The sequence below is a fragment of the Homalodisca vitripennis genome, chromosome 2 (assembly GCF_021130785.1).
Source record: "Homalodisca vitripennis isolate AUS2020 chromosome 2, UT_GWSS_2.1, whole genome shotgun sequence".
Taxonomy (NCBI): Eukaryota; Metazoa; Arthropoda; class Insecta; order Hemiptera; family Cicadellidae; genus Homalodisca; species Homalodisca vitripennis.
In genome coordinates, this window is record NC_060208.1 from 46,163,779 (window position 1) to 46,178,724 (window position 14,946).

The 14,946-nt window shown below is 35.5% G+C and overlaps 1 protein-coding gene across 1 annotated transcript in view; it reads right to left on the minus strand.

The window, feature by feature from the left end:
* LOC124353878 overlaps positions 1 to 14,946 on the minus strand; it is a 48,574-nt gene that overhangs the window by 18,768 nt on the left and 14,860 nt on the right. The window contains exons 3-5 of the mRNA XM_046803921.1: positions 14,376 to 14,506; positions 2,611 to 2,812; positions 2,283 to 2,433 (exon numbers count right to left, since the gene is read on the minus strand). Of these exons, the coding sequence (XP_046659877.1) occupies positions 2,283 to 2,433; positions 2,611 to 2,812; positions 14,376 to 14,506 (484 nt within the window). The remainder of the gene's footprint in view (positions 1 to 2,282; positions 2,434 to 2,610; positions 2,813 to 14,375; positions 14,507 to 14,946) is intronic.

Here is a 14,946-nt window from a genome sequence, read left to right on the forward strand (position 1 = left end):
TAGCTATCTAAGTGAACGAAGACAAATAGTAGAACTGAAACAGAGAATTAATGGAAGAACAGTAAATATAAAATCTGCTTCACGAGAAGTAAAAAAGAGGAGTCCCCCAAGGATCTGTGTTGGGACCAGTCTTGTTTGTTCTGTTCACTTGCGACCTCTCCACATTTATGGAACTTTACAGTCAGACAATCATGTATGCTGATGACACTGTACTGCTATCCAACAACAAAACAGCTCAGGCTTTGGAAATAGCCTCATACATATCTGTCAGCATGGCTCATGATTACTGTATAGCAAACGACTTGGTCTTTAACGAAGAGAAGACAACACAGATGATTTTGGGTAAGCACAAGAACAAAGTCTCTGGAACACCCAAGATTGCAACTGTTGAACAAATGAAGCACCTTGGAATGATTCTTGACGACAAACTTTCATGGGACAGCCACATTGATTCTCTTTGCTTAAAACTCAACACCGCTTTGTATGTACTGAGAAGAACCACAGCAGTGAGTACAGAATTGACTACAAAGACTCGCTCTTTGAGTCTCATGTTAGATATGGAGTGATTCTATGGGGCAGCTCGTCCTCAAAGAACCTTCAGCGGATCCTACTCATTCAAAAGCGAGCAGTAAGAATCATGGCTTCCCTCCAACATCAAGATAGTTGTAGAGAGGTATTTAAAACACTAAGAATATTGACAGTTGTGGCTATTTATATAACTGAAGTCATTGTACATGCCTCCAAACAAGGATTTACTAGAAATGGTGATCTTCATGGCCTGCAAACAAGACATGCTCAAGACTTCAGCCTGGCAATACACAGGACATCTCTATTTTCCAAAAAAGCATCATATGCAGGAGCGAAACTCTATAATCTACTCCCACCTAAGCTGAAAGAAGACGATCCTGAAATTCTAAAACGAAGACTGAAGACCTGGTTGCTGAGAGAATCAATCTACAGCCTGGAGGAATTTGTGACATGCTGTAGAACATCCCAAGGAGAGACATAACCTTATGTATTACTTAGATTTAATTTTTTTTTATTTGTTTTATCGATTGTTGACCCTTATTCTGTACTTGATGTTCACGAATAAAGCCTACTGATTGATTGATTGATTGATTAAGGTCTAAATACCCTATCAATGCCTTGCAAAACATAAAAACAATTTTTTTTAATAGTGAAGACAATTAAAATAAAAAAGGTGTGTTTTGGGTTTGATACTGTGTCATACAAGAATAAACTAATCCCATCAATTTCAACTTAAACCAACCACCGTTATTGTAAGGTGAGCCCTTCCATCAGCTCTATCACAGACAAGTGACCCTCATCCAAGTGTACACAAAAAAATCCCTGATGTCAAATGCGAGAATCGAAGCTGTGGCTCTTAGGCCAACTACTGTGTTCAAAAGCAGCGCCTTATACCATGTAGCTATCCTGACTACTGTCTTGGATGTGCAGATAGCTCATTTACGATTTCACTATACCCTGAATCTTCCCCTTGTGCTTATTTTGAGGTTTTCTGGTGTGACGGAAAGGTTCTGTAAAAGCAAATCAATCGGTTGACCTTACTTATGATAAGAAACAATACAAAAAAAGTTTCATTAAATAGAATAGCTCCACCAAATCACATTTTTTTTATTAAATCACTGTACGAGTATGTTACTGTTTTGAGTATCTATAGCAGTAAAAGAAACAGCTAAGGCATAGATATACATTACTTTGTCTATTTTTGAATCTCTGACACTAAAAGGATGAATTTAAACAAAAAGATAAACTAATAAAAAAAGATTTTACAACCAGAAACTTTTTCAAAACCTTAAAAACAATTACTACCCCTTGTGGAATAAATTAATTTTTGATAGTTTCATTGGATGTGTTACCTTTATTTAGCAAAAAAATATTCCGTTTCTGGGGAGCTTTAGCTGACTTGGATTCAATGAAATGTTTACTACAAGTTTTGACCTCATTCTATCTTACTATCTCACAGTAAGGCCACTAGATTAAAAAGTAGCAGTTGTGTTCTATATTTAATAAAACTTATGTGCCACTAATTGTAGCACTCTTAGTTTCAACATTATCGCTGAGATGCATTTCTTCAAAGATTAAGCACAGTTCCTGTTTTTATTTTTTTCAATCTTGAACACTTACTGTGGCTCTATACTGAGTGATCTTAAATAGTGTAACATACAGCACATGGACTATGGTGTCTGCAATAGTCAACATGTCAAGATCTGTAAACGGGAGTTTCAATTGTTTTATCTGAGTAAGTAATCTCTAATCACCTTTATGTTCCACCCAGCGGACGAGGGCTCTCCACAACTCCAGTTCTGTGACAGACAATCTGTCTTGTCTGCTGATGTACTCCAGACACTTGGCATCTAGATTTAGAAACTGCTCTGATCTCAGCACTGTTCGTGTCTTCTCCTGAATAATCTGGAACATAAACTAGGTTTTGGTTATTGTACTACACTAATTGATTATTTAATTTTGCTTCCTGTCAGGTCTAAGGCAATCTCGATATACAAACTACTGTCAGTCAAGGCTTACATTACACTGTATAGTTTTGTAGACTATTCAGAGATAGTTATAATTAGAAAAGCTGCAACTTACCTTGTTGACGTGAGGCTTCAACTGTGGACAGTCCATATTAGCTACACAAACCAGAGCTGCAAACACATCTGGTACTGACATTGGAACTATCAGTTTACAGATTTTAGTCACCAGAGGACGTATGTTGTACCGATTTGCAGCTATAGCCAATCGTGCTGCTGTGAGGTGATGCAGAATCGGTAGCTGTCCACCGTACACATATCTGAAATTGACACAATAATGTAAGTGAACAGTAAATTATAATTTATATACAAAAACAACTAGCCAAGTTGCTTATCACAGTTTTTTTAGGTTTCAATTTCAATTTTCCATTCTGGAATCTTGTGGATCAATATTATTGTTCAATAAAATTAATTTTAGAACACTTTGTACAAGGTAGACTTGGTGAAAACAATAACTGATGGTAGGGTAGGGTGTGTTGTATATAATATAGTACTTGATATACATCTCTAACGTATATCAGAGAACATTTTAGGAATCTCTCTACTAGAAAATATTGTACTTCGAGTACAAACTCAAGGAATGATACCCAACATTTATCCTATACAAAATGGCAGTTTTTTAGGGTTGAATATTGATCCTATTTCAACAGCCACCATTTGTAATAAATAAAGCTTTTGAAGTTTGAAGTGGCTTACATCATTATAATAGTAAATACTTTTGAAATAATATGGATATTCTTTTTTTAATATGCATTTAAAATTTCCATGACACTCCGCACGGGCTACTTCAATAAAGGCATGTGAGGGTTACTAGATAAAAAAATAGTTAAGATAGCCATATAATATTATACAAAGTTTGTAAATTTTATTTGCAGAGTTGTAAAAAAATATTGTACACACCCTGTATCTTTCATACTGGGTTTATTGATATTTTTTTTAGTATTAAAATCAGAATTGTCACTTAAATGGTATCATCTTATACTTCCCAAGTTTTATTTATTTTTGGTTGTTTTATCCAGTTTGCCACTAAACAAGATCACTCTGCAATCTGGTGGTCACCAGTGTACTACAATAATTAGTTTATTTACATACCACATGGTACTGGTGTCTATTCAGTTTAGCTGTAACAACATCAAATGCACAAGTTTAATGTTTGTGCTTAATCCAGTTCAGTTTAATAAGGTTAGTAGATTGGTTGTTGAGTTCAACAAATTATTTATTTAATAAAGTGGTCTTTCATGATTTACAAGCACAGTGCACAAAGAGAAAAAAAGGGGTAAAAGCTCTCTAAAATGTTATAAAGAAGGTCTTTGTTCATAATTGAGTGCTGAATGTAAGGAACATGAGGGCTGTAAGCAAAATATGCGATACTCAACACATCTAGAAGATACTGTTATCTATTTCAGTATACATTATCTCTCTTATGCTCCTGTTTGCACTGGGAATAGCTCTTATTCACACCTTCAATAAGTCAGCTTTCATTGCTCAGTGTATATGTTTCTCAAGTCTTTGTCAGCTTTTCTCCCTAAAATATGATAGTTTGGTTTTAAATACATGCAGAGATGACTCATACATTCATGTAATACAGCAAGTCTTTCAGAGGCGTTTTTCTAACTTCTGTGAAGTTTAGAAATAGCTGCAATTCGGTTGAAAGTTTTCTGTATTCTGGTTGCCCTTTATCAACTCTGAAAAAATTGAACGTGTGTGGTTAACTAACAATCAAAGCTAACAATTGCTTAACAGTGCACGAGTTGAAAAAAGATTTAGATTACAAAAACCCCTTTGATGACAGAATTCTGTAAGAAGGGTTTGGGTTTGAAATGAGTGGTTGTGAAATTAGTCCCAAAATTGCTCACTGAAGAACCAAAGGAACATAAGATTTGTATGAAACTATGACCACCGACCCCAAACTTCTAGCTGTTACAAAAATTGAAATCTCTGCTCAAAGGAACCACATTTCAGACAGTTAAAGAGGTAAAACTGATTGCGATGGCGAAGCCAACGGTGATTCCTAAGGTGGACTTGGCAAATTATTCCTCGTGAGAGGTTCTTTGAATAAGTGTATCTTGTCCGATTTGAAAAAGAATAAAATTTAGTTGCGATTGGGTAAGCTAGTTTTTCAGTAATATATATATTCTCTTTTAAGCCTCAGCTGGCTTGTTTGAATCACTATGGCTATTATTCCTATCATGATTGTACCTTCCCGAGATTTAAACCCATGATCTCTCAGTTAAGTTAAGAGAGCCGTAACTATATTCACTAATCTACGAAGGAGGAAAACTCGTTAATATTTCAATATCAAGATACTTTTCACACAAAAAAGATTAATTTTGATCTTCAGAATGCCCATCAACTGAGGAGTTTAAAGGATTATAATTTAGTTTAATTTTTTATTATTTTATTCTGCTTGGACATAGAAAACAAATCCAATTTCGAAGCTTAACATGATGTATGCCCATGCACTTATGGTTAAGCTTTATCAAATAGAAAGGCAGATTGAAGATATTTCTTCCGACGTCTTTTAGTAGTCAGAGCACTTCTTAAGGCAAATTGATGCCTTTTGACTGCCTGACTACTGTTCTTGTAAATTTCTGTTGGACTTATATGGAGAAAGGAAGGGTATGCATTCTGGTTAAAAACTCTCTTTCCTTTCAGAGGGTTGAGGTCTTCCAGTAAGTTACTGCTCGGAGAGACTCTGAGATTTCTGCTAGTGAAGTATTGTTCATTTTTGCCATCTACAGGCCACCTAGGATGAGAGTTGAAGTGGTAGTTTTTCTTTGGTCTCTGGGAGGTGCCTTGAGATGGTCATTGGATTTAATAATCTAGTGATTGTGACCTAGATATAATTTTAATTTGTCAAGTAACTTCTGCCCCATAAAGGATCTAACAATCATCATGATGAATACTATTGTATTCCAGACTTAAATGATCACATATTACATAATCCTTCAGATGTTGTCAAGTGGATAGTAGCCCTCCTAAAAAATATACAAGTAACAGCAAAGTTCAAGAATGAATCGGCCACAATCATGGACTGGACAGGATGCCCCCAGGGAGGGGTTCTGTCTCCCTTTTCTGGGCAATAGTGGTTGAACCTCTTAATAAAAGCAGAAGAGAAGGGAATAAGTCTACAATGCTACGCTGATGACCTGGTGATGCTATTGTAAAAAAAATAAAGGCATGCTGGAACGCCTCACTCAAGAAGTTCTTAACTTTATAAGCGACTGGGGAAGGTCTACGGATTAACCCAAAAAAACAAGTATGAAAACCTTTACCACGAAAAGAAAGTTCCAGCTTGTACAACCTGTTCCAAAAGGTATAAGGATAAAACACTGATGCATTCAAGTAGCTAGGTGTAGTCCTGGATAAACTGCTAACATGAAACCCAAATATTGAGAACACATTATCCAAAGCGACAAATGCTCTTGGGGCTTTAAAAGACTCTTTGGACTGAAATGGGAACTGAAACCCAAATGATTTATTGGATCAACGAATTCATAATAAAACCAATGGTCACATATGTTGTTTTAGTGTGGTGGCCGAAAATAGAACAAAAAGCAGTTGCCTAGAGGCTAACGTCTTTAAAGATTAGCTTGCATAAGCATCATAGGGGCGAAAGTCTTGGTAATAGAATCATGTACCAGGAGACTCATACAAATGAGACCAAAAGGAACAGAATACTTAATCCCCTCTGATAGCCAGGCTGCAATAAAGGCACTTTACGTCTGCTTGTTTCACTCGAAAACAGTATGGGAATAAATATGAATAAGAATGTTCTAGTGGAACTGGCAGAGAAGAACAGTTACATTCGGTTGGGTGCTGGGCCATGAGGGCATTCATGGAAACGAAAAAGCGGATATTTTTGCCAAATTAGATACAGAATCTCTTATGTAGGACCTGAGCCAGGCTGTGGAGTAGCTTTCTCATATAGTAAAGCTCTCATAAAAGATTGGGAAAAGGATTAAATCCTTAACCCTTTTAAGGCCAATGACCAATTGAGTTGCACTAGTCTCAAAGGCCAGCTCCTGATATTGCTCAGGTACCTTGAAGGCCAGGCTATTTTTGTTTATTTTTGCATAGTTTTAGTAAATAAGCTGTAACTTCCATATTGCTTAGTAAAAAGTGATAATTCTTTTTTTAATTTGTTTGTAAAATTATAGGCTTAGACAGGAAACTACAAGGTTGGTCATATAAAATAAAAAAATATTTTTTACATACATGTTTGTATGTAAAATTTGTAAGCGTAATTTACTTTTTTTTATTTAACACCTCAAAAAAAATACAAAAGATTGTTTTGCACCCAAGTAACACGTATTTTCTAAAACTACATACTATTTACAACAAACATGCCAATTTTCAAGTTTATGGCGTTTTGTGGCTTAACCCTTCAAGGCGGGAGTATTTAAATGCAAGCCGGACCCTGCTGCGGGACTATTTTTCCAGATCGCGCCATATTTTCGCAACCTTTAACAAAAACCTTTTTTTCTCGGGCTGTAGACACTTTATCAACACAATTGTTTTATTGAATTACAAAAAGAAAAATTAAATGCAATAACACTCCCGAAAATAACCTCACTCTAACCAAACAAAGATATATATATAACCAACACGTTGCTGCACATTTCACAATAACCTACATTATAAATGTAAGTTATACACACTCCTACGTGATTCTAAAGTTACAACACTGATTGGGATACCTATAAAATGTAGCTTGCCATTATATTATTCAACAAAATAATATTAAAAACACAAGACAACAATCACAGAACGCATTGCATAGCAACAAGTTGCACCGGCGCGAACGAACTGAGTATGCACAATGTCAAGGTCAGATGCTCAGTTTTGTAAACAATACAGCTGTCTCTGTCGCACTAATTTTCGACTGCAAACAGCTGCAAAAGATCGACCAACTCATCAAATCAAATCAAATCATTTATTGTCAGGACACTACAAAAGTGTATAACAACGTCAACAAGTTATAACATGTGAAACTAGTTAAAGAAGCATACTATTACTAGCATTGTAAAATTCATTTACACTATATATACACTTCTTAAGCAACATGTTTTTTATTGAGGGTTCAAACCTAGGCCTAGATAATATTTTTATATGTTCAGGTAAAGCATTGTACAATTTGATTCCCAGATACCTAAAGCTACTTTGCGTGCTTGTGTATTTACACTTCATCAGCAACAGATCATTCCTATTTCTCGTAAAATAGTTATGGTTATCACTAAGGCTAACAAGGTCATTCAAGTTATCTTTAACATACATCAAAACACTTAATACATAAACGGATGGCAGGGTTAAAATATTAAACTTTGCAAACCAAGCTTTACAGTGATCTCTGTTAGATACACCAGCAATCAATCCAACAGCCCTTTTTTGCAGAATAAAAAGTTTTCATGCATACTGTGTATTGCCCCATAAGGTGATTCCATAAGTGATAAAGCTATGAACATAAGCATACAAACAATAAATAATCAGTTGAAATTGTGCCCTTTAATGCCCTAATTAAGAAAACACCTTTAGCAACTCGAGAGGCCATATACTTAATATGATCATGCCACTTGAGATTCGACTGAACATATATTCCAAGAAACTTAATACTATTTTCGCTACTTCTACTGTACAAATTAAGAGGTAGGTCTTGAACTTTTCCAATGTTTATGCAAAGTTTATTTGCAGAACACCAATCCAAGACAGTAGAATTCTTATCGCTAAGTTTATTTACACTATCCAAGGCTGATTCAGTACTAACCAATAGCCCCAAGTCATCTGCAAAGAGATACGTATTTACACAGCTGTCATTTAGATTTCCTGGGAGGTCATTTATATAAAGAATAAATAATGTTGGCCCCAGTATTGAGCCTTGCGGCACTCCAAAGTTAACAGGTTTAGTTACTGAATATGAGCCATTTAAATATACACATTGTGACCTATTTGTCAGATAACAGTTAAAAAAATCTAAAACTAATTGATTAAAACCATAAAATTTCAATTTATTGACTAGAATACTATGTTCAACAGTATCAAAGGTCTTTGAAAGGTCATAACTTCTAAAATTAACAACATTTTTTTGTTCAAGGCCATCAAAACAAGCACTTACAAGAGCCTGTACCGCTTTTATGGTACTGCGATTAGAACGGAAACCAAACTGACAGTCACTGAATAACTTATTTGACTCTAAATAAGCCACAATCTGCCCATGTACCAACCGCTCAAAGACCTTCGACACAGCTGGAATAATAGAACTAGGTCTATAGTTGCAATGCTTGTCCATAGGACCTTTCTTATGAACAGGAATAACCTTACTAATCTTAAATATATCAGGATAAGTTCCACTATTAATACATTCATTAAACAAGTAAGTCAAGACCTCACAAATATGTTCGGCAGCAGCTTTTAGTACATGTGCATTGATACCAAAAACATCCAAACATGTGCTATTGCTTAGGCTAAGAATAGCTCCATAGGTTTCCTCCACCTTAATTTCCTTAAAACTAAAGTTAAAATTTATAGTCTCTGAGTTACAGGACTTGTCAAGATAATAAAAATAATCATAGGTACTATTACCAATGTTTTTACAAGTATCTTCCACAGAAGAGACAAAAAAATCATTAAAAGTGTCAGGACTGAGAAAATGAGACTTGGGAACTGGCCTGCTGTTGACTTTGGCTGACTTTTTTATTATGCCCCAAGCAGCTTTGCTTTTATTTTTGGATCTATCTATTACACTATTGTTATAACAAAGTTTAGCTCTGTTTATCTCACGTTTGTACACTGCTTTGAGACTTCTATATTTTGCCATTACATCCTTCTTATCCTTAATTGTATTTTGAGTAATAAAATATAACCTATCCAGCTCAGACTTAAGTTTAACAAGACCATCATGATACCATCTAGTACATGAACTTTTAGCTTTTAATTTCAAGTTTTTAATTGGAGCAGCACAATTTAAGGCCCATAAAAAAAGGTCAAGAAACATTTTAAACTTTAAATTGATACTTAAATTAAGGCTATATACATCTAACCAGTTAATTTGGCTAAGATAATGCACAAAAAAGGATACCCCAGACAAGCTCAAAGGTCTAGTTAAGTGTTTTAATATGAGACTACTTCCCGTCGATCCATCAGTCTCGATATCCGCAACAAAGAAGATGATGTTGTGATCAGAAGCAGGATTATGGAGCACCGACGATTGTCCTCTATCAGGATGTAGGGAAGTTAGTAGGTTATCAATGCAGCTACCCGCAGTTCCACAAGAGTTGGTATTTGGCCTCGTGATACCCGACACAGTCACATTTAATCCAAAACTATCAATTAAGTTTAATAGTTCATGGGTCTCTTCATTGTCTGCCATAAAGTTTACATTGAAGTCCCCAACTACAATAATGTTCATTTTGATGCAGTATAAAAAAGCAAAAACATCATGCAACTTTTCATAAAAAGAGGCTAGACTACCTGCAGGAGATCTATAAACCGCAACAACAACCGTCTTTAACACAGGGAGCACAACAGCTGCCAACTCACAAGTCATCTCCTCAGAGAAGCCAAGAACTTGGTCCAAGATGGAGAACTCGATACCTTGCTTGACACAAATAAACACTCCACCGTGCAAGTGATGTTCCCTTGCAAAATAGCTTGCAACACTATACTCTGGAATTACCAAATGCTGGACCTCAGAGGAAGCTAACCAATGCTCCGCAATGCACAAGACATCAGAATTAAGTTGGTTATTCAATAATTCAATGCTACAGAGTTTATTAGTTAAACTACAAATATTCCAAAAAGCCAATTTAAAATTATAATTACACCCAATTATTGTATTTACATCACAGGATGTAACTTTCAGGTTAGGCCTATCAACACACAGTTTAGTTACTATTGAATTGTTATTAGGCTTTTGCTCCAGAACATCACCTAAAAGTGAAAGATCTATTTTATTGTATTTGCCCCTTGACTGGGATCCAAAAAAGAAGGTACTGAAGCACTTTTACGTGGGTACCTAAAACGACTCACATATGTTCCCATTGGCCAAAAGTCTGGGTCATAAACCTTGTCCCAGAGTGTTAGAGGGATCCCGATTTTAAAAGAACTGTAGCCAGGGTACCTGGTTTTTAATTTTGTTACATCAAAATTACCACCATCAGAACAGTCTTGCAAGTATTGCCTTAGATCCTCACACTCCATATCTTCAGAAAGTCTTGATACGAAAATATGTCTGTTTTTTTCAACAATTTTTAATTTATCACTGTTAACAGTAGCACTACCAGTCAAAAACATACATCTTTTACCCGTCCTAGGCCTACTCTGTCCCGGCATTTTACGTTTTTTGTAATTAACCTCTACAAAAGGTTATTTGTATTATCCCTTCTTGGCTCAGACGGTTCGTTTTCAGGCTCCCTTGTATCATAATCAACACCACGGACCGCCGAAACCGAACTCAATGCTGTAGAATTAACCGATACTGGGTTGAGCATCGAGTTGTTTCCATGTAGCCCAGCCTGCCGCACTCCGGATTCACAGGCAGTGCCAACCACTGCCGACTTGATAAACTTGTGTTTGACATTTCCAGAAGTTATTTTTTTACTTACTGGAGCAGGTGGTAGCATTGGATTATATTCTCTGATTTTTCTAGCAGACAAGAAATCAGGTTTATTCACTGCCGTAGTCAAGTTTTGTTCACCAACTGCACTATCAATTTTAATATTACTGTCCTCATTAAACTTATTTATCGTATGTTCTTATCGACAACGTATTCCATATAGCCCGAGTCCGATATAGTTCACCAAAATAACGACAGGTTTCACCACATGACGGAATGTTGTCATGACGTTAAATACACGTCAAACCGCAGCTGACTACACTTTTGGGATGACGTTTTATACACGTCAAACCAGCTTGAAGGGTTAATCATTAGAGATATGACAAAAAAAGACTGAACCTTTCTTGTAGAAAATTTAAAACTGAAACGCCTGACATTGGATTTGAGCTACGACCTCTGGTTTGCCCGGTAGAACCTGGAAGAAGAGACTGCACAGGTCAGCTATTGCAAACTTTTAGAGTAATATAAATTAAGAAATTGCTGGCTTTCAGGTGTTTTCTAGTGGTTAATCTTGAATCGTACAAAATTTCAGGTTTCTAGTGTACCAGGTACTGGGCTTGGCTCTGTATAATCTGTCAGTACAACAGGGATTTTAAAGATAAGGGTGTTTTGGTTACCTGAAGAATACTTAACCAAAGACGGTAATCTTCATATCAGCAGAATAAGTTGACCAGAAAATATTCTCAGGGAGGGTAAGGTTACCGGAGGGGGGGGGATTAAAGAACAGGGGCTTCTATCCTTCAGGGAGTTAAGTCAATTATAAGAATAAGTAAACTACGCGAATTGGTTCATCAAAGGGTTGAGTTTGATAGACAGTAATCTTTGTTAGCAGAATAAGTTTATCAATGGGTTTAATTTACACTGAAGATTATCTAGCGAACCCAGGAAATTCCCAGGAGGAAGGGTTATTGTTATCGGGGGTTAAAAGAACACATGGTTCTTTCTGGGAGAAGTATATCAACAAGATGGGTTATATCGACATATCAAACGAGTGTATAGAAGTCACTTGTTTACGTAATAATAGTAATACAAGCTTAATCTAAAATCGGATCGAATTACACAAATTGTAGTCGCATTAAAATTTAAAACTCCTAACATTGCCAATTCACAACACATATTTTACAGCACTTTTCAGGGTTTACAGAAGGATATATGACAAAAAGCTACTTGACCTTTTTTGTAGATCCCAATATTGTCTAGTTTTTTTTTTGCTCTCAGGTACAACCTATTGTTCAGCCACTATTGACCTCAGAAACAAAATTTTCACAAAAAAATTATAAAATATTTGCATCCAGAGACGTTTTGCAGCCAAACTATTACTACAGTAAAAGGTTCGGCTCCAATGGAGAAACAACATTTTCATATAAAACTTAAAGTATTGCATTTAAACTTGTTTTGCGACCAAACCCTTGAGGATAGGGCAAAATGTGAATGGATTTGTTTACTTTTTTTGTAGAACACATGATTTTCCAATTCCCATTGAAAATTTGTTTTGAGCTATGACAAACTATTGGTTATGCGGCAAAAGGCACCTGTGTACCAAATTTCAAGTTTCTAGCACTTTAGAATTATGTATGGATGTATGTAAGTAAGTATATTAGACTTTGTATCTCTATGTCAAGTGAGTATTTAGATTCATTCCTCTTGAAAAACTGTTGATTGGATTTGATTTTTGTTTTGATAATTACAAATGGTATTGTACAGTAGGATGTGTGCAGCTGTGTTTAAGACCTTGGAGAGGAACGGCACAGGGGAGACTGTGTACATTTCTGCAAACACAGAGTAGACACTGTCACGTACCTTCCCCTATCCTGCTGAATTTTGAGAGGTTTAAAACTCTTTAAGCAAATACAATAGGTTTATATTACAATAGTCAACATTGGCTGCAATGATAGGTGGGCAGGTGTACCTTGGCCAGGTAAGGCACAAGGGAGACTGTGCATTTCTGCAAACAAATGGTAGACACTGTCAAGTACCTTCCCCTATCCTGCTGTATTTTGAGAGGTTAAAACTCTTTAAGCAAATACAATAGGTTTATATTACAATAGTTAACATTGGCCACATTGATAGGTGGGCAGGTGTGCCTATGACCTTGGCTAGGTAAGGCAAAGGGGAGACTGTGTGCATTTCTGCAAACACAGAGTAGACACTGTCACGTACCTTCCCCTATCCTGCTGTATTTTGAGAGGTTAAAACTGTTTTAAGAAATATAGTAGGTCACAATATGCAAAAATTGGCCGTTACAATGGGTGGGCAGTAGTGCTTATGACACACCCCTATCTTGTAACAAGTTGTTACGACAGTTCCAGCAGTACTTTGTCATGGTTCCATAACCATTCCAGTTACAAAGCGTCTCGACAAGACAGTTCTAGTAGTAATGGCCCATCTCTAATTCCAACTGCCTCATCCAGTAGCATAGAAGATATATAAACTGATACTAGGTGTAAAATATTTTCATGTAGGCCTACATCAAACATTTCAGGATTATATAAATCCTTGATTTCAGTTTTTGAAGAGCAGTAATTGCTGCTTTCAATTAATGATGAAAACATTCAATTAAACCATTGGAAACAGGATACCAGCTTGTAGCAAAATTATGCTGCATTGAGTTAGTGAATATTTTTTAAAAAGATATGAAGTAAATTGAATTCCTTAATCAGAAGTATTAGTTTCAGGGATGCTGAAACTATAAATCCTACAGTATAAAAATAGATGTCACCAATTGTGCAGTTTTGCATTGTAGAGGATGAACCTCAAAATATCAAGTAAATATATATAAGATTACCATAAAAAGAACGGTACATTCTGATATTTTTTAACTTTTATATTACATAAATAAATGATGTAGGTTACTCAATTCCAAATAATCCATGAGTTTCAACAAATGATCCTATTACAATGCAAGCATATCATGAAAAAATCAGAATAGAAATATAAGAGTACACAGGTTTAAAACTCTGTAAAGTTGCAAAATAAAGTAAAACATTCAATGAATATTATTGGAGAATTATGTTTCTTTTACAAAAAATAACATCATGAGTAATTTTTATTTTGATGTTTTCAACTGCATTGTGGTACCAAGTTAGTTCAACTGCTCATAAAAACAAAGTAGTTTGATGTAAAAGGGTGAATAACAAATATGATTAGTGTAAAGCAATAAAAGCTATTGGTAATATACAAATAACTTAATAAATTACTTATCCAATCCTTACGTCAATATCAGCTTGAACTCATCAGGGCTAAGATCAGAAATCCAAACCTCACCGATATCGGTATCTTTCAGTATCTTCCTAAACACAGAGCTATGAGCTGCAAGGTCGGAGGATACTGCACTGATCTTCTCCTGTAAAGAAATAAAAATGTTTTTTTAAATTCAAGCAGTATTTTTAAATAAGTACATTACAGAGATCCCAAACCCATCAACTCATATTTCTTGGTGAGGAGGATAGATCTCACATAATATAACACACTTATATATTAGAGATAAAGAATGTTTGGAGAATGTAGACTAAAACTTAGATATAACAGTAATAATAAAAAATCTGTTCCCCTTAAATTATAGTATCGGGATGAATAACTAATAGTTCTGTAATGTATTGAATTACAATAATAATTATAATAATAATTATTATACATATTATAAATTGTTACTGGCAAGTTAAAGCCACAGCCAAAGACCAACTGTATGATCGTATGATGCTGTGACGTCATATGGGGTGATCAGTTTGAATAAATGCCATTGGCTGTTCTCATCACGCCACCAGATCATACCACCACTACCAC